This window comes from Cricetulus griseus, chromosome 2 (genome assembly GCF_003668045.3).
Source record: "Cricetulus griseus strain 17A/GY chromosome 2, alternate assembly CriGri-PICRH-1.0, whole genome shotgun sequence".
NCBI classification, from domain to species: Eukaryota; Metazoa; Chordata; class Mammalia; order Rodentia; family Cricetidae; genus Cricetulus; species Cricetulus griseus.
Genome location: NC_048595.1, coordinates 146973461 through 146999711, shown reverse-complemented (window position 1 = coordinate 146999711; position 26251 = coordinate 146973461). Strand labels below are relative to the sequence as shown.

The 26251-nt window shown below is 40.3% G+C and overlaps 2 protein-coding genes across 4 annotated transcripts in view; one reads left to right on the top strand and one right to left on the bottom strand.

Moving 5' to 3' along the window:
• The window catches only part of Lactb2 (lactamase beta 2), a 33348-nt gene extending 16719 nt beyond the window's left edge, over positions 1-16629 (bottom strand). The window contains exons 1-4 of one of the 2 annotated variants that reach the window (XM_027398835.2): positions 16415-16553; positions 11791-11923; positions 9218-9381; positions 6312-6444 (exon numbers count right to left, since the gene is read on the bottom strand). In XM_027398835.2, the coding sequence (XP_027254636.1) occupies positions 6312-6444; positions 9218-9381; positions 11791-11870 (377 nt within the window). In that variant the 5' untranslated portion in view covers positions 11871-11923; positions 16415-16553. Of the gene's footprint in view, positions 1-6311; positions 6445-9217; positions 9382-11790; positions 11924-16414 lie in introns of both variants that reach the window. The other variant, XM_027398834.2, reaches the window with a different exon arrangement.
• Positions 16630-16689: 60 nt separating this feature from the next.
• Positions 16690-26251, top strand: part of Xkr9 (XK related 9) — a 32533-nt gene continuing 22971 nt past the window's right edge. Inside the window, exons 1-4 of one of the 2 annotated variants that reach the window (XM_027398832.2) lie at positions 16690-17474; positions 18027-18101; positions 20390-20483; positions 20572-20646. The gene's annotated coding sequence lies outside the window, so the exon portion shown is untranslated. The remainder of the gene's footprint in view (positions 17475-18026; positions 18102-20389; positions 20484-20571; positions 20647-26251) is intronic. The other variant, XM_027398830.2, reaches the window with a different exon arrangement.

The following is a 26251-nucleotide window of genomic DNA, read 5'->3' as shown; positions in this document are numbered from 1 at the left end:
GAACTTTCTAAATATTTAAGTTCCATTCTCACTCTGAGCTGTTTGACAAGTGTTCTAAGTCTGTTAATAGGAAGTGACTGATCTTCCAATAGTGTAAAACAGGCTAGAATGGAAGTAGAGATAATATTTAAGAAAATGAGGATTAGTTGAACACAGGTAGATTCCTTTTTTTTACATCAGTTTACATAATGTTGTCTGTGAGGTCTTTACCCCTTCTGAAGACCTCAAAAAAAGCTTTTTCTTAAGTTATTTTACTACCCTGGGAACAGACTAAATTGTGAAAAAAAAAATGGGCAGTTCAGAGCAGTTCATCTAGATTATGGCACTATGAGGCTTATGCCTATAACTCTCAGGGCTTAGAAATAGCTCTGTAGTTTTCATCAGAAGAAAATCAGGAAATATGAGAGGGTAATTAAGATAATTAGAATACATTGCATGCAGTGGGTAAAAAAAAAGCAAATAAATCTAAAAGCAACAAACTACAAAGAAGAAACCTTCTAAAACAAACCCCACTGACTATAAAACCCTCAACAAGAAGGGTGTTGGTGGCGCACGCCTTTAATTCCAGCTCTCAGGAGGCAGAGACAGGTGGATCTCTGTGAGTTTGAGGCCAGCCTGGTCTACAGAGCCAGTGCCAGGATAGGCTCCAAAGCCACAGAGAAACCCTGTCTTGAAAAACCACCCCCCCCCAAAAAAAAAACCCTCAGCAAGATAAAAAGAGACTCTTAACCAAAGCACAAGACTAGGTTAGTGTATGAGGAGCACCAAGGGAACACACTGACAAATCAAAGATCCAAACCTCCCAAATGCAGAAAGAAGTAAAATGAGGGAAACCTGCAGGGAGAATGGAGCAGATGCGCATAGTTCTGACAAAACAACTGGAGTGCTAATAAATAAACTAAGAAAACAGGTGAGAGAATGTAATCAGAAGCAACTTCAAGAAAAATTTCTAGAACCGAAAGCTGTATTTCCAGACCGAAAAGTCCTATTTGGAGTTGGACAAAGATTTCTTCCTATGGTCAAAACTTTGGCCAGGCTCCCATGAATTCTTTCTTTTTCTTTTAAAAAGTGTATTTATTTTATGCATATGAGTGTTGTACTTTCATATCTGTATGTGCACCGTGTGTGTGCCTAGTGCCTACAGCGTTCATAAGAAAGTATGGGATCCTACAGCGTTCATAAGAAAGTATGGGATCCCCTAAACTTGAGTACCAGGTGGTTGAGCCATTATGCAGGTCTTGGGAACCTAACCTGGGTCCTCTGTAAGAGCAGTAGGTGCTCTTAACCACTGAGCCACTTCTGTAGCCTCCAGGGGCTTCTTCTAATGACTGGACCTACAACAGCCTACTCTGAAATATGGCTCCTGCGGCATCCCGAGTGGGCCAATCAGAGAGTATCAGAGAAAAGGAAAAGCAGAGGGTTTCTCTGACCTCCCAATGCTTTCCCCACTTTAACTAAGTTTTCAAACCTAGAAGGCATTCTTGACTTTCCTCTGAAGTCTTCATGCTCAGATACAGACAGCCTCTTCTGAAGACAAGGTCATCTCTTGTCCAGTCACACTTCTCTATGACTACTTACTCCATCAAACAGCATGAGAATAGGTAGTGTTCTTTGTGAATTTGGGTCTTTATTTGTGAACACTCCAGTGCCTCATAAAAGCATCAAAGCTATTGTTCCCCTGTCATTCTGTCTTTGTCAATTCTATCTTCCAACCTAGCCAAGGGCCCTAAGAAGATTGAGGGCACAGCTCTCCTAAGCTGAGTTGGTCTGACACTGAGTTTTCCTCTCTGTCCCAGAGGAAGCTAATTTGAATAAGTCTGAGAAGTGCTCAGCTGCTGATACCAGAACCAGTATGACCGGTTATTTCTTAGTTATTCCCCATGCACTCATCCTTAGCTCACTCCCTTACTAAGCTGTGGTGGAGCCTAACCCTTCTATTCCACAGCAAGACCCTACTGGAATGGTCCCATATCTACTCCCATGGACCCCTTGCAATTAAATTAAAGTCTGTCTACACTAACAACAGTCATGGGTAGTTTTCTCTTTCTCAGGACCCAGAACTACAAACTCACTAAAGCACTTAACCGGGAATCTCAGGAAAAGATGGGTAAGAAGGAATCCCACCCTCCACCCCCCATACACACACAATGCACAGAAAAGAACAGATGACAAGAAACCTCATGACTCAGAAGGGCCTGTATTTCTCAAATCAACAAAATGAAAGCTTACCTACAAAATGAAACAATTTCAACTTAGAATCTCATCTGTATCCATAAACAAACTCACTCACTCACTCTCATTCACTTTCACTCACACTCACTCACTCATGGATTCACTCACTCTCACTCACTCACGCATACTCACTCACCCATACACTCAGTCATGCACTCATTCACACATTCACTCACTCTCATTCACTCACACTCACTCTCTCAGTCACTCATGGACTCACTCACTCACTCACACACTCACTCACTCACGCATACTCAGTCATACGCTCAGTCATGCACTCATTCACACACTCACTAACTCACACTCACTCACTCAGTCATGCACTCATTCACACACTCACTCACTCATGCACTCATACTCACTCACTCATACAGTCACACACACACTCACTCATGCACTCACACACACACTCACTCATTTGCTCGCTCATTCACTCACATCGTTCTTTTCTGACAGGGTATTGCTCTGAGGCCTCAACTATCTCTAAGCCGTGGTCCTTGTGCTTCAGATTCTCAGGTGCTGGGGTTACAGTTGCCCATGTCACTATGACCAACCAAGAAACTAAACCAAATACAAAACTCTTTTCATTAACAAACTGAGCAACAACATTAAAAACAGCTCTGATAAAGTATGGTCACTACTATGTATCATAAAGCAGAATTTTATTAAACTAATTCAAGTGACATTCTTTCCCTTTCTTAATGCATCAGGAATTCCCTCAATTTCGTCTTCCAGGAGGACTCTCTCCTTGTCGTCTACCTTCTAACAAGTTCTATCCTGTCTGGACTGGCTTTCAATCCTGAGTTCTGTGACTTGGAGCTTATTTTAAATAATTTCTTTTCTACCAAGTTTTTATTCTGTATCTTTGGAGACACTTGACTAATAAATTACCCAACTCACTAGTACTGTTACAAAACAGTGACTTTATTAACAAATCGAATAAGAAACACATTGAGCCAATAACATGTAGAAGTGCAATTGTGCTTCAATACTATACAAGTGCAGATAGATACTGAAGCTATGGCAAAAACAAGCTCATCTCTCTAGAATTTGTAGGACATTTGACAATTAAGTAACAGTATTTAGGAAAATATTATAGTATTTAGGAAAATAAAATAACTAAAAGTTGGAGTCCCCTTTTGTCAAAAAATAAAATTTAACCAAATCTTCAATATTAACTACTGAAACTATAAAGGCTTTTAAAATTTTAAGCTAGGCAAGGTACCATATACCTTTAATCCCAGCACTTGGGAGGCAGAGGCAGAGGCAGAGGCAGAGGCAGAGGCAGAGGCAGAGGCAGAGGCAGAGGCAGAGGCAGAGGCAGATGGATCTCTAAGTTTGAGGCTAACCTAGTCTACAGAGCAGGTTCCAGGACATTTTGGTGATACACAGAGAAACCCTGTCTTGGAAACAAACAACAACAAAAAACATCTGCTCGGGGACATATGGTAGAGCCCTTTGTGTTCCTGTTTGAGGATCAGGATGTAGGTACTCAAGACACCTTTGCTTCTCCATATGGACTCTAGCCCTCTGAAACTGTAAGCCCAATTACATGTTTTCTTTTATAAACTTGGCTTGGTCATTGTGTATTGTCACAGCAATAGAAAATTTGTTATTATGAGAAAATTCAATCAAGTATCTGCCTATCTTTTCTGTATTTTGTTTTCCTGCAGCACCAGGAATTAAAGCCAGGGCCTTTTAGATGCCCAGCAAGTACAATGGTACTGAGTACTGAGTACATAGAGATGAGTCTCTTCCTCTCTCTCTCTCTCTTTCTCTCTGCGTGTGTGTGTGTGTGTGTGTGTGTGTGTGTGTGTGTGTGTGTGTGTGTGTGTGTACAAGAGTATTTTAAGAAGCCTATCCCAAACTAGCTGGTATATAAATTATACCAGAGATTTTAAAAAATCACCGGCACCTTGGTTAAAAGAGGATACTGGTCTGGAAGGGTACAATGGCTACTCATTGTTTCATTTCTCCTTTCATTCAACTGCAGAACCACTGCCTATTTAATGACACTATACATAGGATATTCAGTGCCTTCTATGTGCCAGGGACTAAGGCTACAAAGATCAACTTGGTATACGCCTGTGAGAGAAGACTAGCTAACTACCCACCCTACTTGTCCTTTCTCTTGAACATTCGAGGTTAATGTCCTCCAATCTGTATGATCCAGTGTGGAACATGACTGAATTTATAGCTAATGTAACAGAAGGCTTGGCCCATGAAACCTCCTACATGATATCTTCTCTATGCTCTTTTCTATTTGCTGTATTGAGATAAACGTGGGGACTTTGAAAACCAAGTGCAGAGAAGTGGTGAGTCACAAGAGCAAAGGAACCCAAATCACGGTCCTGCCGAACACCTTGAAGGCCACTCACAAAACAGGAATTTTTGGGGGGAGGACTTAATGTGACTGAGAAATTTTTTTAATGTTTGAACTATTATATTTCTAAGCTAGCTTGCTATGGCAACTGGTATAAACTACTACTGTGAATTGTCAGAAGACACCTACTCACATATACAAACTATAACACCATTATTAAGTACTTTAAAGAAATAACAAGAATTACAGGAGAGCTGGAGGAGGGAGCCATTGATTCTGGTCTGAAGGGATGCTCACAGTAACTTGTGACCTGGACAAACAATAAGGCACCCATATCCACAGAGTAAAGACCAGAACTGTGGAACTGTAGGGACAGGAAACATTGTCTTGTCGCTAGTGGGAACCATCAAAGATTCAAGTGAAATGGGTATGAGGGAGACTAGACAAAGGAAAACCTGGAGATGTAAGGATAGGGAGAAAATAGCAGCAGTAGACATGAAAAGGGACAGCAGTAACAAATGTTTCATTTTAATTTTTATTTAAATTAAAAACAATTTTATTTTACATACCACCCCAATTCTCCCTCCCCCCCCCATCTCCCCATCCCATCCCCATCTACTCCCCAGGGAGGGTGAGGCCTTCCATGGGGGATCATCAAAGTCTGTCACATCATTTGGGGCAGGACCTAGACTAGCCCCCTGTATCTAGGCTGAGAGAATATTCTTCCATAGGGATGGGCTCCCAAAGCACATTTGTGCACTAGGGATAAATACTGGTTCCACTGCCAGAGGCCCCATAGTCATTTTAATTTTTTAAAATTACACTTTTATTTATTTATTGTGGGGGTTGGGTGGGGACATGGTATGTGTACAGGTAGGACAACTTTTGAGGGTCATTTTTTTTTTCCTTCTATCATGGAGGTCCAAGTGACTGAACACTGATCATCAAACTTGACAGCAAGTGTTTTACCCACTGAGCATCTTGCTGCCCATGACAAACACTTCTGAGGCAAAATCTAGCCCAGTGTGGTTAGAAGTCAGGGAAATGGTAAAGGTGGACAGCCATGAAATGGTTAAAGGTTACCCTGAATAACATCCCACCTGCAGAGAACAGGGGACTTTCTGAGAGCTGAAGGTGAAAACAAGTGTAGGAGACAGCACCACCACTAGTTCAGGTTCAGAACATCAGAGTTGGAAATGCTTTATCCCAAACACAGGCTGTGAGGGGTCCTGGGTCTACCCCAAAGTATTTACAACAGGACTGGGTCTCTTTCTCAAAGTGAGAGCATTAGGAAAGCCTTACATTGGGGTTTAGGCAGATCCTGCAATCACCCAAATGGGAAAAATTAACTTAAAATAAATAAATTTGGTTTTTGAGACAAGGTCTCACACTGTAGTCCAAGCTGACCTGGAACTTACTAGGTAGCATAAACTGGCCTTAAATTTATGGCAAATCTCCTGCATTAGCCTCCCATGTCTATGAGCTATCATGCCTGGGCCTAGTTTTTTCAATTTGTATTTGTGTACAACAGTGGTATAAATTAAAAAAAAAAGAAAAACAATTAAAAAGAGTAGACAGAGTGAAATGTCTTCCTTTTCTGGTTTTGCAAGCAAGCCCCTTCTCTTTCCTGGGAGCGTTAAGTGTATCAGATTCATGATTCTTCACAGATACAGGCAAATACACCTAGCTCTGCCTTCGTCCCTCTTTATAACACATATGCACAGGCCCTCATGTTTCCTAAGGGATATTTACTTACCTGAGAGTGGCTCCCTCGGTCTTAATCAATTCTCCATTTTTTATATAAACATATTGCTGTTCTCCATTTCCTATAATTTCTTCTTGGTGAGGAATCCGTGGGAGTTTTTTAATGCAATAGGTAGTGTTTAATCCTAAAACATGTAAATATGTTAAGTTACACTCCGAACGATTCAACTTTTGAAGAGCTCAGCGTCCACATAGGCAACACCCACTAATGGCTACATAAAACACTAGCATCAAGACAACAGGGAGACCGGAAGAATTAAAGCCACGTGTCTCTGAGATGAAACTACTTCATCTATTTCCAGAGTGTTTTATTCTCCCATGCCCCTGTGGGTCACATAAAAGCCTCTGTGATTTTTCTAGTCATTTCTATTCTGTGTAAAAATTTCAAAGTAGTTCTCCACAATCTCAGCTGGCATTTGACACCAGGGAGGGGGTGAGGAGATGCTTGGATGGAACGTGAGCACTTTTCTTTATCTAGGACCCACTTAACAGTAAAGGAGTCATGGCAGTAGCTAATAAGACCGCCTGTGCTGTCAGTGCTAAAATGGGTCCCAGAATCTAAGACAGTAAACCTTTAAGATCAGTTTAACACACAGGACTCCTCACTGATAGAAACAAAAATCAATAGTTTACCAATCCACAGTGTCAATCATTTAACCAGGACAGTGAGTACAGTGAACGAAAGCACTTAACATCTGATAGAGTTGGGGGAATGAAGCTTTCATATGGAATGACGACCTATAGTGAATACTCCCGGAATCCTGAAGAGACAGCTCAGCTAAGAACAGCAACATGAGCGCAGACAATGAACATGCTATTAAGGAAGAATTTAGGACCAAGACAGAAGTTGAGATATGATTTAACAGGAGAAGTAGGATGGGTAAAGGTACAGGGAAAACTTGTAGGCAGGAGCACAGCCTAAGGAGAGGAAGCGAAGTGAGAGTGGGTGTGGTGTAGGTGTGACAATGTTACCATCTTGTCTAACTCCAACCACTGCTGGGAAGAGTAGAGAAAAGCTGTACAGGCCACATGAGCTCAGCGGGACAGGAGAGGGGAATGTAAACTTTGCCACAGTGGCCACTGTACAGTTTTTAATAAGGTAATGTGACAGTATTAACAGGCCAATATGGCAGCTGTAAACGGTGACAATGGAGGGCAGGTTAACTGGAGCCTGGAGGGATGACTGCAACAGTGCAGCTGGAAGACACAAAGGTCAGGGCAGTGGTGCTGGAAATAGAAAGAGCCATGACATCTGTAAGTTATACTGTCCAGTTTTTGGTTTGTTGTGTTTTGGACAGGGTTGCTCTATGTAGCCCTGGCTGTCCTGGAACTTGCTCCATAGACCAGGCTGGCTTCAAACTCAAAGATCTGCCTGCCTCTGTCTCCAGGGTGCTGCAATTAAAGGCATGGTCCATACTTATTGTTTTGAATTTAAAGATTTATTTTGTTCTTATATGTGTGTATGTGTGTGTCTGTGTGCAGTGCCCATGTGAGCCAGAGATAGCCAGCCTCTGAGCCTCTGGAGTTGGACTTACAGGTGGTTATGAGCTGCCTGACATGTGTGCTGGGAACCGAACTTAGGTCCTCTGGAAGAGCAGGACACACTTTTAACCACTGAGCCAAATCTCCTGCCCTAAACTGATTTTTTTTTGGGGGGGGGGGGGGAGTCTGTCATCGGTTGCTTCAAATTTACTCTGATTTGCCAAAGAAATTATATAAATGGCATTTATATATTTTAGTATGGCCTATAAAATACATGTAGCTAAAAAAAAAAAAAAATACAGGTAGCCAGTACTGAAAACAACTTGACTATATCTGTTGTACCAGTAACTAAACAGTATAAAGCAATATGGAGCAGGGCAAACTACAGTACAACTGAAGGGAATAAGAATGTAGTGACTGGGGATTTAGAGAAGAAATAAGGAAATGATAATGCAAACTTTCTTGGTACCATTTCAATGCCAACCAACCTACATCGGCACACAGCCTGTGTAGCTTCAGTAAGGCCGAGTAGGGCAGACAAGACCTTTCTCAAGAAAACATTATACTGTTGGTAGCTATAAAAAGTTGTGTCAAATTTCCCTTCTACTTTTCTTTTTATCAACCTAATGGTAATTATTCAAATATTTGTTACTTTGTATAATTATGTAACAATATGTAACAACATGTAAAACTATTGTTCTCTTAGAGCAATCCCAAAGGTAATGTTCTACAATACTCTCAGGGTGTTTGTATTTTGACTGGGGTCCAGCATGGGATTTTTCAACTGTGGCATCAGGCTGGTGTATTTTGGATTAGGGATGTTCATTCTGTAGAATAAAAGCTCCCTGATAGCATACTTGGCTTTGTTCATATTACCTGACACATAGCAGGTACCCAAATGTTTGTTTAATGAATGTCTCAATCTAGGAATATGATGGTAGGATAAAGGAATTAATAGGTAAAATGTCAGTCAGAAAAAGTAGGTTTCAGGGAGAGAAAATGATCCATACACTGATATGTTGCCCAGATCTCCATATATCTTCGCAACTGTCTTATAGTTCTGTAAGGTCCAGATAATCTGCTGGGAATAGACAGTAAAAGCAACAACCTTACAGTGCCCATGGGAAGTGTTTGGTGCAGTATCTGCCACACAGTAAATGCATAATGGTTGTTAGTAAGTCTAAAACTGCAGTTGTCAACAGAGACTAAATTAAAGCTTAGCTTTATCACTGGGGGGCTGAAGAAGAGAGAAAGGATTTGAAAGAAAACCAAGCTTTCCATGACACCTACACTAAAATTGACAGTATTCAAGTCATATCAATTAAAAAACATAAACATCAACATAGTTAAAAGCTTAAATTATAAATTATCTTGAAAGCATAGCCTTTCTCAGCAAGCTTCATGTCTTCTGCTTACCATTACTGATGTTTTCACAAATATCTACTATGCCTCCAGCATGATCGCAGTGCCAATGAGTCACTAGGATTTCTTGGATTGCTGTGTCAAATTCAGCCAAGGCTTGCTTTAAGCAGCTGATATATTCTGGAACTGATGGCTCTCCAGTGTCAATGAGGATTCTCCTACAAATGCCAAGGAAGATAATCACAATCACAATTGGAACCTGGAGTTCATAGTAGCATAGTTTTTAAAAGATAACTTGCATTAAATTCAAGAAAATATACATTTTTTTTTGCTTTTAACATATTACTTCAGTTTAAAGTGACCTTACTGTACGGGAGTTCTTAGAAAGGAATTATAGCTAAATATAAATGTGAACCAGGGCTGTTAGAAGTGATCTCAAGTGCTTGTGTAGCAATTAAAGTAAACACAGGCCATTCCAACTGTATTCCTAAGGCAGGTCTTTCATCATTACATTCAGAAGTTAAATAACTTGCCTGCTGTTACTCTGCAATAAAATGGTAGACTCAGCATTCAAACTCAGGTTTTCTGATTCCAGAATATGTGTTCTTATCTACTCTGCCTTCCAGAAGGTTTATAAATTCTTCAAGTATCTCACAGAATTTGACTTAAACAGCACCCTTAGAGAAATGTGGTCTTCTCTGTGTATGAAAGGCTGCCGTTAGGATCATCCTGGCTTACTAAATTAGAGGCTGTAGATTCTCCTACAATGACGGCTCAATAGCACTGAGTAGTTAGCTAGGTTTCCAGTACCAGGCATGGTTTCCCTCTTGTTGAGCAGGTTTATATCCACAGATAAACACACCTCAACCCCCATTAAGGAAACATCTCTTTGCAACAGATGAAGACCACTACAAAAGTAACAAGCAATCAACATAGAGTTGTGGAGCCCAGTCCTTATGGATACATCTACAAAGCACTTCCACACCTAAAGCTCAGGGAATATTGTGGAAGAGGGGGCAGAAAGATTGTAAAAGCCAGAGGACCTGGGAGTTTGCTGTGAGATTACACCTCCTAGCAACATCAGAAGCTACACCCATACAGTCTCACCTGAATAACTCCCAAACATGGGTGAACAAGGGTGACACCAATAGACATGGCAAACTGGGTAGAGAGAAGCCCACCAGGCCTCAACCCTATATATGGGGAGTGAAGAAAGCTGGGAATGGGAGAGGTGGTCTTCCCCAGGGAAGAGAACATCAATCGGCTGTCCAGTGCCAAGCAGCCTGAAATCACAAGTATGTTTTACAAACTGAACAGGCTATATTAGGAATATGTGTGTGTATACATATATATTTGCTATAACACTTAGTGGGAAAAAAAGGTCATGAATTTGAAGGAGAGTGAGGAGGGGTACATGGAAAGGTTTAGGGGAGGGAAGGAAAGGGTGAAATGTAATAATAATGATAATAATAAGCAGAAGGAACAGAAACATAGTCTTTTGATAGAAAGAAGATGGCAAAACAGACAAATTGCACTCTCCTGTATCCCCACAAAAGAAAACACTGATCCATGATTGAAAAGTGAGATGCAAACTGTGGAAAGGTAAGAGGGTTACAGTAAACAGAAAGAAAAAAAAAACCAGACATCCAGAAATAACTGAATGTTAGCTTTACAAAGGAAACAATAGGCTCCAACTTAAGAGAACTGAATGAAGAACCTATCACTGGCTCTAAGGCTGCAAACAAGAGGAAACTAGACTGAAAATCTACAGGTGACCAGCAGACACTCCAAGGGACTTCTCATCTCTGGTGCCTCCTTTGCTCCTACTTTGAGATGAAGGATGGTACCTGTAAGTAGTTGGGCTTTTCTTTGGCCCACCAGCTCACAAAAAATGACACAGAAACTTATTATTAATTATGAAAGTTCTGCCTCAGCTTATGCTTGTTTCTAGCCAGCTCTTATAACTTAAATTAGCCCATATTTCAAAATCTACGTTCTTCCACATGCTCATTAACTCATCTCTATTATGCCCATCCTGGTTATCCCACATCTGGCTGTCAACTCTATCTTCTTCCTAGCATCCCCTCTGCCCAGAAATCCTGCCTAGCTATTGGCTGTTCAGCTTCTTATTAAACCATCACAGTAATATATCTTCACAGAGTGTAAAAAGATAATAGAGTATTTTCTCTAAATTTGCCAAATACAAATGGACTGGACATTGTAAATCTAATTCTTACCTGATAATTGTTCTTATTGTATATAGTTTTACTGTGTTAAAGTTAAAATCTTTTTTATTTAGACAAAAAGGGAGAAATGTTGTGGAATATTCCTTTACACTGTGTGAAGATGTGTCACTGTGATTTAATAAAAAGCTAAACGACCAATAGTTAGCAGGAGATATAGCAGGGACTTCTGGGCAGGGAGAGCTCTGGGAAGAAGAAAGATGGAGTTGCCAGCCAGACACAGAGGTAACAGACAGGCAGGAGGAGAGGTAAAAGCCACAAGTCACATGGCAACAAGTATATGAACAGAAATGGGTTAATTTCAGTTAAGTTCAGCTTTCATAATAAGTCTCCATATCGTTATTTGTGAACTGGCAGCCCAAAAGAAAATCCATTTACAGATACCTTTCATTGCTCTTCCAGGAGAAGCAGAAAATTTGGCACCACTGCATATCCCAAGCTCTAGAGGTACCACCAACCTCCATAAACTAAGATCAACCTCCATAAACCAAAGAAGATCAGGACCACCAAGCCAGCTCTGCAGAAAATACAAAAAGGAATCCTAAACATAGTGGAGCAAGTGGAGTTTCAGTGATGAAAGCACAGAAAAGAGATTTCATTAGTAGAACAGAATCCAATAAAATCCAACAAACAACAACAAAAAATTCAAAAAACCAAAACAACCCATCCATTATCTAGAAGAAATAGACACATTGTTACATATATCCCCAACAAAGAAATTTCAGCCTAGCAATGGACACATTAACTAACTAAATTCTACTAAGCCTTTAAAGTACAATTAAAGAAACAGCCAAATGAAAGAGAATAGCCAAGCTCACTCCAGAGATGGAAACACCCACAGTGGGCTGGGCCCTCACCTATCAATAACAGAAAATTTCTCAACCATGGTTCCCTCCTTTCAGATAACTCTAGTTTGTGCATCAAGTTGACATAAGACTAGCCAGCACAAACATTGTAATACACTTCCTTCGTGTTAATATTCTGTTGTTTTTAATAGACACTTTCATAGAGATTTCACTAAATCCTCAGAATATTCCTAAGAGGTAGGTACTATAAAATCTACTGTATGGATAAAGAACATACTAGTTAGCTAGCTATCTCCTTCCAATCTCACAGCTAACAAACAGCCAGGACACTAAAGTAGGTAAAGGTTAGTTGACCATGGAGTGTCCAACCCTAGCTGATAAATCTACAATACAAACCCTACACAGAGACTCAGGGAACACTGTGTGGGGGGGGGGGGAGGTTGTAAAAGCAAGAGAAATAGGATGTCTGCTGCAAGATAGTGTTTTCTATATATGACAGGGAAGCTGCACTCATGAAATTTCAACAATATGATCATCCAAACAAGACCTGAAAAATGACACCAGTTGATATGCTAACGTGGATGGGGGAAATCCCACAATGCCTCACTCCTAGAAAGAGAGCTATAGGCAATTAATGGTTGAGAGGGAGAATCATTCTTTTCCAGGGAAAGGCTCTCTGGTATGTGATGCAGTTCTAAGTGGTCAGCCCTAAACACATACACATATGAACAATGCTAAAAGTTCCCGGTAAGTTATAGTTATATATGTATATATGTAACAATAATAATTAAATAAGAGGCCACGAATCTGAGAAAGGAGGGGCACAGGAGAAGTGGGAAGGAGGGAGGAGGGAGAAATTTATGTAAATATAGTACATATATATGAGATACTCAAAATATAATATCCACTCCGAAATTATTCTAAACTCCATGGCCTTTTTCTATTATAATATACAAAGTCTGTCCTCAAAGTATGTACAATTATGATAGGAAAGATTAGAATTTCAGCTATAAGAGGTTCTTGAACAGAAGAAGAATGTTTATTGAGTACCTGCATATTAAATATCAAAGTAGGTCTACTAGGAATGCAGTGAACTGTGATATCTAAATTGATCAAAACAAGGGAGGATGAAGAGCTAAAGTTGTCAGTATTTCAAGAATAAAAAAAAGAGGCAAAATTAAGAGAGAAATGTTAGCAATACTCAGCAAGTATTCATTATACTCCCTCTGCTGTACAAGACTTTGTGCTGGAGGTACAGAAATAAATCCTGGCTGAGCTTATGTTACAATGGAATGACTACATAGAAAAGAAAGAAAGTTAACCACAGCCTGCAGGGAGCAATGTGGCTCATCTGGGAAGGCCAGAATGGCTGGACCAGAGCCATGTAAGATGGACAAGATAGCTACATTTGGGAGAATGGACTGAGGGACAAAAGTTGAGGCAGAGCATCCAGTCAGAGGCTAATAGAGATGCCTACAGAATTGAATTGGTTGATAGTAGTCACAGATTTCCAAGATGGCTTGGATGTGCTCCAGGAGGAGGGAAATGTTAGTGAGAGTGTTTAGGCATTTTGTTTGATCAGATACATGGATAGTTCTGTTTACCACAACAGGGACCACCAATTCAGGAGGGTCTGGGCTTAACTTTAACAGGAAAGTAGAGTTCAGTTTGAAAAACTGATAATGCAGGAGACTGACGAATGCATCCAGCTATGAGCCTGATGAAGCTGGGTTTCTGTTTAAATGTGTTATTAGTAAGCAGATAATAGGTAACAAAAGGAAGCAGGTAAGGTCACCTGAACAATAGTGTACAAATATGAGTGGTGTACAAGTTACTTTTTTCATTGCTGTGACACAATGTCCAACAAAAGTGATTGAAGGAAGGGTTTATTTTGATTCAGTTTGAGGACACAGGCCATTATGGAAGAGAAAGTGTGAAGGCAAGAGCCATTCTAGCTCTGGCAGCAGAAGTGACAGCTGGTCATATTTTGTGCCTAGTCAGAGACACAGAGAGAGAGAGATTTAGTGGAATACTTGGTGATCTACTTGTTTTCTCTTTTTAAATTGAGTACTTGGTATGTTTCCTATTCAGGGTAGGGCTTGCTACCTTAGTTAAACCTTTCCTGAAATTCCTTCCCAAAAGTTTGTATTCTAGGTGATTCTAAATTCAATAAAGTTGACAGTCACAATTAGTCATCAGAAGACCTTAGGATTAGGCAATCGAGATAGCTCAGTGTATTAATTTATAAACTGTTGGCCAATAGCTAGGACTTCTTAGTGGCTAGTTCTCTCTTAATCATTAACATACAACTACTAATCTATGTATTTCTAAATGGCCTTATCTTAACAGAGAACGCCTGGCGCAACCTGTCTCTTCATGGCCTCTCCCTTGAGGCCCAGCCTATACTTCCTGCCTAGCTATTGGCCAATCAGTGTTTTATTCATCAACCAATAAGAAAAGCATATATACAGAAGGACATCCCCCTTCATCAGTGGGTAAGGGTGCTTGCTGCCCAACTTTAACCAGAGTTTGATCCTCAGGATGAGAGGGTAAGGGGAAAGAATCACCGCCTAAAAATTTTCTGATTTTAATATTCCAGCTATGGTGTGTGAACTCCCCCACCCCCATATACAAATAAATGCAACTTTAAAAAATGATGTTAAGATTGCATTTAGAGGAATGCAAAGATCTGATAAAAATGGAGAATGTGAGAAAAGCAGTCAGAGGATGCAGTGTTAGCCAATCAAGGTAGGAATGGCCAAGGGGGTCCCAAAGTTGGCAGAAACAGAGATATAAAAATGCCATTGAGTTTAATGATACAGAAACCACCTATAGTCTTAGACCTTTTTTGTGAAGTGGAATAGTGGACACAAATTTTAGAACATCTAATTTGGACCTAGTTAATATTTGTTTCTAGTCACCCTTTAGATTATGTTGAGGAATATCACCTACACATTATTTTAGCTTTACTTATCACGTAAATATCCTATAAAAATAAAATTATAATTTAAGTAGCTCGAGTGATTCCATTCATTTTTAGTAACTGTTAAGTTGCTTAAGATGGGAGACTGTGAACCTGTTCTGCCCCAATTAGTTCAGTTTTTTTTTTTTTTTAAGTCTCTTTCAGCACAAGCAATTGGTGACGCTGAGTGTGATTCAAGTGTTTAAGGATGTACTTTTTCACATAGTTTAGCCTCTAAATTCAACGGAACTTCTTCATCTGGTTTGCATATAAAACCAGCCTTCTATTTTAGCCCTCGAAGAAAAGCAGGTTTTATAGAATTTACTGGGACCATCCACTGATCTCCACCAGGGCACTCTCCTAGGGAACTCTCAGGTTTTTCGGACTATCTGCAATTTCCATCTTAGATACTGACTTCAGAGTGAATTTTAAATGACAAGCCAAAGAGAGGATATGTGTGCCCACTGGGCTGAGGGCAGCCCAGCTCACATTATACCCTATAGGTTAGGCACTCTGATGCTTAATTTTCTATCCCCCTTAAATGTGCAGGAAGTCTAAAGGTCCTGTACTTGACCCTGGCCTTGTTCACTCTAGCCTTAACCTTTTGCCTACTTGACTTGGAATACTTCAATTTCCTTATAGTCAGCAGCTTGTAAAGTTCTTTTACTCAAGAAGGGTAAATATAGTAGAGACTTTAGATGCAGACAAGCTATGTTTGTCATATGCAATTAGAAGAAAAAGCAAAATGAGTTAGTTTCTCCTACCCACGGGCTGGGTTGCTCTTTCGTTTTTACAGACTCAGGTTGAATTTTGGAAGCAAAATTCTGCCCTCTACTGTAAGGAAATGGCTTCAGCATTGTCAATGGCTTCCACAACGGGAGGCTCTGGGCAAAACAAAATCAGAGAAGCAAATACTGTAAACTTTTGGGGTACGGGGGTAAGGGCCTTTCTATACGTCCCTACCAAGCCTGAAATTGGCTATGCGGACCACGATGGCCTCGAACTTGTGGCGATCCTCCTGCCTCTGCATTCCAGGCACTGGATTCCAGTCGTGTACCAACATACACGACTGGAATCGTTATAGTTATAGTTAGCTCCCGCAAGCTAACTCCTGAAGATCCCAATTCAATGCGGTCACCATCTGCCGGCAGCCAGACCGCAAGCAAACTGTGATTCAGAAGAGAGTCTGTGCTTTCCTTAGGCTCGGGGAACGCGCTGGCTGAGGGGAGGGGACGTTTACCTGCTGCCGGTCCCCACCAGGTACGTGTTAGTGCCTTGCAGGGTCATGGGACCCGGGTTACAGCCCAACACGCGCACTACCCGACTGGACAGCCGCTCAATGCGTTGCAGAACTGTCGCCATCTTCCAGCCGGCCTGCCTCTGGCGACCAGATTTCAGGTCACCGCGCTCGGCGCGCCCTGAGCCCGGAGGGCAGGGCGGCGGTGGTCACGTGAGACGGCGGGAGGCGGCCCTTCGTGGATTGGCAGGGGGCGGGGCCTCCGTCACGTGACGGGCCCCGCCGCTCTGCCAGCAGCCGGAGGGCGTTTGCTGTGGTTGTGGCCTGAGGTGGCTTCATGAGGCGTGGAAGGCCATGACCAGCCCTAAGAGCCTCTGTCGTGGAGCCTGGTGTCTCTCCGGACTTTGTGCCCAAGTAGTCGAGCATATGCATGACGACGAGTGATATTAGTTCGTTGGGAAGTTAATCTGTGGGGGAAATAAGGGTAGGCAGCTATGGGGGTAGTTAGTGAGCACCCAACCCAGGAAGGAAGGGCAGGCCCGTTTTTAGGCAGTGCCAGGGTATGCGCTTGAAGAATTACTTACCTTTCATAATAACTGGCGGAACTTATGCTAACCTAGCATTCCTACCCGAGTGCTTCTTGCCAAGCCCCACCCCACCCCTCCTCATCCCCTTTTAATCCTCAACAGTATAAAAAAGTTGTGTGCATGCCTGTGGTGGCCAGAAGACAACCCAGGTGTCATCCTTAGGACATCCATCTACCCCGCACCAGCCCAGAGCAGCCACAAGGCAAGCTCTTAACCAACTGAGCTATCTCCCCAGCCCCCATTAATCCTCAACTCTTAAAATCCCATGTGGTTCCCTACCACTTTATCAGACACAATTTATCCCCATTTCATAAGTGTAAGACGGAATTTGGGAGAACCCAGCTCTGTGTTGGGCCTCTGTTTCTACTTGTTTTGCATCAACGAATGACCTCATTTGTGGAGACTGGAGGGACCTACCTATCTACCTCTCTATCCTACCCACTTGTCCAGAGAAATAGGTCGGTCTTGTATCCCAGGTAAAAGTGACTTATTTTCTCTGTAATGAAGTATTTTTCAATTGGCAAGTATTAACTATTGCTTCCCACTTTAAAAATTTGACTTATAAGTTACCTACAAGAAAATGCCCAGATTCTGTACTCTCCATGGAGTTATAACAAATGTGTACAACCAAAGACATATAGATCATATTCACTACCTTAGCCTACTCCTTTTAGAAAGAATTGAGTGACTGATACTTCTGATACTTTAGTCTGACTTTTAGGATAGTCAATTAATAGTTCAATATTTCAGAGTAGCTGAAATATATGTTTGGTATGTGGAATAAGTTTCTGTTTTGTGTCTCAAGAATGAGCTTAATTGGAGAAGTGTTATTGAAATTATCACATGTCATTTTTGTGATGCACAATATGTCCTTTAAAAAGTACTGAGGTAACCATCAAAATCATTTATATCAGATGTTTTCATCCTGCCAATATTTATCTATAGCAAATATGGATGATGACTACTGAATACTGTAACATAGCTTGATGGTAGCTCTGCAATCCAAACTTCTTTTTCTTTTTTGACAGGTTAGAGTCATCATCCATGCTGGGGGGGGGGCGCTTTTTGGTGATGCAGCTGCTTTTGAATCATCCCTGATTCTTGTAAGTAACCCCTCACCCATACTCCTGCTGGTAACCCCCCCCCCCGGGGGGTGGGAAAAACAATGGCTCATCAAGTTGGACATTGATGCAATTGTTACTTTGGTTGTTGTGTTGTGTCTCCACAGGAAAAGTCTGTGACAACACTTTTTACTGGGACAGTAACCTAACAGAACCAAAGATGAGTTGGGGAGGCATGATGCTATGGTCTTGGCTACAGGGTAGCAAGGCATGCAACTGAGGCTGAGCAGCCTGAGGGGAAAACCTCCATAGAGGAAATTCCAGTATAGCTGTCCTTTTCCATATGACATTTGTTAATGTGCCTTTTTGCTATGCTATTGAGAGACTAGTAGTTAGAGTCTGTTAAGTAGACAGATAGGGAGAAGGGCCATGGCTAGGTAATAAAGGCAGTGAATTTTCAAGACAGCCAGCTTTGCCCTCGCTTTCCTGACTTGAGACAAAAGCTTGGCAGCTTCAAATAAAGGTTTTGTAGACTTTTGTCTCCTATCAGTAGGCCCCGCTAATGAACCTGCTCAACAAGGTCAAGGCGTGCTCAGGACATGTTGCACAACAGTTCTGGGCCAACCAACCAGCCCTGAATTAGGAGAGGAAATCTCTTGAGAAACTTTAAAACACCCAGCTCTCTAGAAGAGACAGGATTTTTTGTGTGTGTGTGCGCTGAGTCCCCCCATCTGCCTCTCTGAGTGTCTGCTGCACATGTCTCCTCACCCCCAATAAACACCTTCCTTCAACTGCTGTTTCTGTCTGCAGTGCTTGAGATTTCTCTGCCATCACCTGTTGAGCTTCAGATTTTCTTGCCTCTCTGTTCGTTAACTGGTAGAGAAAACAAACCCCATCAGCACCCCTAGACTGCATCTCAAGTGATTAGATGGCTTTTTTCTGTGGGTAATGAGATGTGCAAGCAAGGCTGAGCCATCAGGATCTGGAACGTCTGCAGGGGGACTCTTAGCATGGTGACCTTTTTAAGCCCTGTATGTGATAGTGTGTCTTCTTGCTACATCAGTGATTACACAGCCCTTCCAGCAAGTGCTGAGACACACAACCAAGGATGAATTCTCTATGGAGAAGAAAAACCTGGGTGGGCAGTCTGTGGGAGAAATACCAGTGAGGCTGCCTTTCTCTGTGGAGTATGCGATGGCACTCCTATTTGTGGCAGTCCTTCCCTTTGCTGTGCAGAAGCCCTTTACTTTCATGTAATTAATAAATAATTAACTGGATTAATTTCATGTAATTCAATTTGTAAATTCTTGGGTTGATTTCTTGTGTAGTCCAGTTCAGAAAATCCTTACCTTTGCATACATCAACGAAGTGTTTTACCTCTGATTTCCTCTAGCAATGTAAAGATTTCAAGTCTTACATTAAGAGCTTTGATCTACTTTGAATTGGTTTTTATGCAGAGTGAGAAATATGGACCTAGTTTCATCTGTTTACTTGTGGAAATCCAGTTTTCTCAGCACCGTTTTTGTTTGTTTGTTTTGTTGTTTTTTTCTAGATAATGTTTCTTTGTGTAACACTGGCTGTCCTGGAACTTGCTCTGTAGACCAGACTGGCCTTGAACTCAGAGATCTGCCTGCCTCTGCCTCGAAAGTGCTGGGCTTAAAGGTGTGTGCCACCACCACCCAGCTCAGCACCATTTGTGGAAGAGACTATCTTTGCTTCAAGTTATGCTGTAACTGTGGGTTTCTTCCTAGGTTATCTGTTCTCGTCATTGGTCTGCATGTCTGCCTTTGTGCTCACACCACACTGTGTTTACTATTGTGGCTCTGTACTGTAATTTGAGATTAGATATTGTGATACCTCCAGCATTGCTCTTTTTACTTTAAAGTGTTGCTTTCTGTGTTTCTTTGTGAATTTTAGGACTTTTACCTAATTCTGTGGAGTAGTCATTGGGCACTGGATAGGAGTACAATGAATTCGTTGATCATTTTTGGTGACATGGCCATTTTCACAAGGAGATCTGCCTATCCATGAGCACGAGCAGTCTTTCTGTCTTCCAGTGTCTTGAGATTTTTATCCTAGAGTTCCTTCAGTTTTAGTTCCTTGGTTAGGTTTTCTCCTAGGCATTTTATTTTACTTTATTTGAAGCTGTTGCAAATAGGGATATTTCCCCCATCAAATGATATTTTCCTAACTATTAAATGATAAATATGTCAAAGCTTGGAGTCTAAACATAAAGAAGGAACCATGGTATTTCTCATCAATGAGGGACTTTTATCAACAGATCGGAGAGTGCTACATGTGACTAACAGGTGGTTTTGGTTTCATTTTAGTATTCGATCCAAAAGGATCATTCACTCATTATCCTTGTGTTCAGTGAAGAAATAAAATCCTACGGTGAAGATTTCGAAGAAGGGACATTGACAAGTAAGTCTAGTGTTACATGAATTAAGTATGGGCGATTTAAGTGAAACTTCCCTGGTTTTAATTCTTTTAAATATATGCTTTATTGCAGAGTGATCCTGTCCTAGGGCAAAGGTTATGTATTTTGGCTGGCAGCCAGCTAGTCATACAACTGGGTGATAAGCTCGTAAGTAGAAGCCACATTTCGTAGGTAATATTGTTTTTACTCAGGTGGTATTGGAACAGTGATCAACTATGGAGGTAAAGATGGGCTATCTGTAATATAAGTTAGAAAAGTATCATTATTCAGAAACTTGTGGGATGTGTTTATGATGTCTGCATTGTCTATCAGCTTGCTATGTGATTTGCTTCCTGTTGGAATCCTGTTCTATCTGACTGAATCAATAATATAGACATTGTTAACAAATCTATTAAGTAACATTCTAGCAGTAATACAGTTTTTGTTTCATAGAAATGACTGTACCTTGTAAAATTAACGAAACCTGTTAGGGTGTTACTTATGTCAGGTAAAGGGAGTTCTCTTTAGGGATGGGCTGAGAAATACATACATACAGACTGCTTAGTGTAATAATCTATAACTGAGTAAGTTACGTTAAAAAATTCTGTGTGACATTTCAGCTCAACCATTGAATTTTGGTCAACCTTTAATATTCTGAAATCATCTGATTATAGTTTTGCTAGAAGAGTCTGGAAAATGAATTTAAGATTTTTATTCTTGTTTCATAAGTAGAGTATAATTTCTTCTAGGATTATTTGGTAGACTTTTAAACAAAATTTATATAATTAGGAAATGATATGAAACAGTAGGTACTCGTTTGTGTGTGTGTGTGTTCATTTTTGTAATTCTTTCATTTCCTTCCTTATAGAGTGCTAAGTGTTTATAAAGTGTAGTATACTACTTCCTCAGGTTCATATGTAGAACACCACAGACTCATTGGATTACAATTCGTTTAATCACACCTTTAGAGACCAAAGTCCAAGATGAGGGAGCTGGCAGGGGTGGTTTCTGCAAATGGCTGTCTCCTTGCTTTATCCTCCATCCTTACATGGCCTTTCCTCTGCTGTCTTTTCCCTCCCCTGCCCCCCTCTCCCTTTCTCCCCAACTCCTTTTGGAGGCACTGAGGATCAAAGTTTTCTCCACATTGAGCTGCATCGCCTGCCAGCCCGCCAGTCATATTCATCAGTCTCCTTAAAGTTCCCATCTCCCAATAGGCCATATTTGGGGATTGGGGATTCAATATGTAAATTTTGAGGGGGAAAAGTTTAATTTATAGCATATGGTAAAGATTGACGAAGAAAAACAATCTTCTGAAATGTCATTCATTCCTCGGATAAAACCAGAGTTGACATTTAATTTTTTTTTCTCATCATATTTCCTTTGTGTTCCAAAGCTCTGAGATCACACCATGAAAAAGAACCTTTCAGTTCTCGTTAAAGAAAACTAAGTCAGAGTTTGGGAAGCACAGATGCTTCCACAGACAATCAGGCACACAGTAAATAATAACCACCATTTCTTGAATCCTGTGTGCTAAGTACTTTTCTAGGAGGTTCTATGACTGTGTGCGTTTTCTTTTTTAACCTGCAGGATAAGTCAATAAAGTAACACTTAACTCTTTTCATTTGTGATCCATGAAATTTTTTATGCAGCTTTATACAACTAGGCAAACAAAAATCAATATCAGATCAAACATTACTTACTGTAAATGATAGAGAAAATTTATTTTACTATATTTTTAGTAGACATATAATTTTACCCTTTATTAAAGATGAAAGAACATTTCCATAGTGATGAGATGGGTGTGCGTGTTTCTTTTTTATGTGGAACTCAATCTTGGCTGAATATTTGGCACTGCAGGATAAAGATCCTCTTCAAGTTTTTGGAATTATAGATATTTTATAATTATCAGTGCTGAGAATCCCACTTTGCATAGATACACAGTAAAAAGTGGTAGAAATATGTTCAGTGACATGTTAGTACTTTTGTCCTAGCCCCAAGCCAAAAGTCACTTATCTATTTTTTTAAACAAAACTCTAAGAGTAATTTTTAGAATCAAACATTGGAACACAACAAAATCCAAAGAGACACAAACTTGGTGGTTTCATATTAGGGAATGAAGGTAGGAAAATGTTCAAAATCTTTGTTTTCTATTACTAAGCCATTGCTACTGTAGAAGGAGCAAACTTTATCTATATTGTAAGAATGTTACAGTTCATAGAATAAAGTATTCTCAAATCTGAGCCAAAGTATAACAGACAGAAATCTGGATTTGCCTGTTTGTTTGGTGAACTACTAGCAATTAGGAAAAACAAAACAAAACAAAAATGCTTGTGTGGAGCTGGGCGTTGGTAGCTCACGCCTTTAATCCCAGCACTCAGGAGGCAGAGGCAGGCGGATCTCTGTGAGTTCCAGGCTAGCTTGGTCTACAACAGCTAGTTCCAGGACAGCCTCCAAAGCCACAGAGAAACCCTGTCTTGAAAAACCAAAAATGCTTGTGTCAGATAAGTCTTGCTATCAGACTGCACTCAGAACATTTACAAAGTAGGGATCATAGTAGTACTACATTTGTTGAAAGAACTAAATTTGGTCATTTTACTATATTTAGCTCAGTGTCAGGCACCTTGTCCTAAGTGAGTGTTAGCAGAAGTAGGATAAACATTTTCTCTGGTGAGTCAAATTACTCATGTTATTAACTTTTTTTGTTTTTTGTTTTTTGCTTTTTCGAGACAGGGTTTCTCTGTGTAGCTTTGGAACCCATCCAGGCAATCGCTCTGGAGACCAGGCTGGCCTCGAACTCACAGAGATCTGCCTGCCTCTGCCTCCCAAGTGCTGGGATTAAAGGCGTGTGCCACCAACGCCCGGCCTATTATTTTACTCTTAAAATAGCATACAAGTACATGCATATACGGTAAAAACTCAAGCAACAAAGAAGCCTAAAAGTCAATGACTGAAGTTGTATTTTCTTCCTATGCTCACTTCCTTTCTCTCTTCATATACAGTTAAAAACCATAATACCATTTATCTTTCATTTTGTTCACGAAATATATCTTAGAGATCTTCTGAGATCATCTCAAATGAACTTACTTAATATTCTTAAAGGCTGCATCCTTTGGCTATCAATATGTATAACAATTTATTGAAGCAGGCTTCTCATTTAGGTAGTTTTCAGTTTTTATTATTATAAAAGAGTACATCTCTCTGTGTCTATTTATAGACTAACCTAGGCTTGAATCCTGCATGGAATTTATGGTTCAAATGCATATTAAAAAATTTCACAGCTATTGTACTGTTGTTAAATGTATTTTGATACCCTTTAAATAGTCTTATTTTTATTATATTATAAAATATTATAAAGAAATGAGCTTTTTTTGGTATTTCAAGACAGGGTTTCTCTGTGTAACAGCCCTGGTTGTCCTGTAATGAACCCTGTAGACCAGACTAGCCTTGAACTCACAGAGATCCACCTGCCTCTGCTTCCCAAGTGTTGGGATTAAAGGCATGTACCACCACCACCCTACCCTTATGATATTCTTATGCATGTATGTACTTAGAGTTTCTTTCCAGCCTGGTCTCATAGCTGATTAGCCACAAATAAACACATGGACACTATACTAATTATAAAACTGTTGGCCAATGGCTTAGGCTTCTTATTAGCTAGTTCTATCTTAATCATTAATCCATTTCTACTAATCTATATATTGCCATGAGGCTGTGGCCTACCTGCAATTCAGCATGTTACTCCTTGGGCAACATGGCATCTCCTCAAGGCCTCTCTCTGCCTTGCTCCCTCCAGCCTTCTCCTAGTCTGGTAGCCCCACCTATCTTCCTGCCTGGCTATTGGACAATCAGTTTTTTATTAATCAACCAATAAGAGAAAATTATTTACAGAAGGACATCCCCCATCACATGTATATCATGGGCATCAATCTAATTCACTTCCCAATAACTACTACCATTCCCCTCTTCACCTTGCCTACTGTCCTTTTCTCTTTCCAAATAGTACTCCTTTTGCTTTTGAGTACTTTCTAAAAGTCTTGATTCTGAATATGAGAGAAAACATGTTTGCCTTTCTGAGGCTTCTTTTATTTAACATGATAATCTTTAATTCCAATCATTTTCTTGCACGTGACTGAATAATGCTTTATTGTATAGTTATTCCACATTTTCTTTATCCATTCACTTGTTGACAGATATCTATGCTGATACCTTCACAAGGAACTGCCATACTGATATCCATAGTGACTACATAAATTTATATCCACACTAATAGTCTATAAGGGTTCCTTTCATGACACATCCTCACCAGTATTATTTGTTGCTTGAATATTTGATGATTTGTCATTCTGATTGAGTTGCGTAGAATCTCAATGCAGTTGTTTATTAAGTTTTTAAAAATTATTTTAAGTGTATGTGTAATTGAGGTTTGCATATAACTGAGTTAGTGACCCTGAAGAGAGAAGAAGATATCAGATCCCCTGGAACTAAGGTTAACAAATGGTAGTCAGTGGCCTGATATGGGTGTTTGGAACTGCTGTTGCTATTTCAAAACAGTGGTGTCTGAGAGAAAGACACCATGTGACAGAGTTCAAGTGGAGGTTTTTTTTTATTAGGGGATAAATATCATAAAAGGGGGAAAAGGGAGGGTGGGAGACCAGTCTCTAGGGACAGGAGCAGCAGGAGAGGGGAAAAAAAGGTGTGTGTGTGTGGGGGGGGACAGACAGAGAAAGGGCGATGGAGGGGGGGAAGAGAGAGAAAGAGGAAGAGGGAGGGAGAGAGAGATGGGAGGTGAGCAGGGCCCTTTTAAAAGGCAACATAGTGAATAGGCACAGGTGATGCTCTTAGTGGCAGCAGCTGAGGATGTATCCTGTCAGAACTCCAAAGGCAGACCAGTACAGATGCCTAAATACTAATAAATGGTAGGTGTTGGGAATCAAACTCAGGTCCTCTGCTGGAGCAGTAATGCATGCTTTTGCTGGCTGAGTTATCTCTCTAGCTTGTCAATGTAGTATTGATGAATGTTTCCATAATGGCTATGGATGTTGAACATTTTAAACACGTTTATGGACTTATTTTATTCATTCTTTAAAGAACTATCAGGTAAATTTATTCACCCATTGGTTAGATAATTTGTTTTAATGTTTACTTTTTTTAGTTTATAAAAGAGTCTAGGTACTAATCCCTAATAAGTGACAAAGATTTTTCTGCTATTCTTCAGGCTGTATCTTCACTCCTGTGATGTGTCCTTTTCTGTGAAGTTTTTTTTTTTTTTTTAGTTTCCTCTGTCCTATTAGTCAATTCTTGCTATTATTTCCTGAGTCTTTGGAGTCCTTTTCAGAAAGTCCTTGCCTATGCCTCTGTTTTGATTTTTCCTCCTAAGTTCTATTAATTTCAAAGTTTCAAGTCTTATATTAAGGCCTTTGATCTATTTTGAATTGATTTTTGTACAAGGTGAGAGATAGGAATCTAATTTCATTGTTCTATGTGTGGATGTCCAGACCTCCCAGCACCATTTCTTGATTAGGCTGTCTTTTCCCTGATGTATGGTTTTAACACTCATGAAAGATCTAACTGCTGTGGCTGGGTGGCTTATTTCTGGCTCCTCTAGTCTGATCTATTGGTATTCATGTATGTTTTTGTGCCAACGGTGTAGTGCCCTTGCTACTATGGCTTTGTAGTGTGATTTAGAATCAGGTAACATTTAAGTAGTTTGCATTTTTGCCAATATAAATGGTCCTATAATAATATGTTTGTGAGAAGACATAGCTTTAAATGA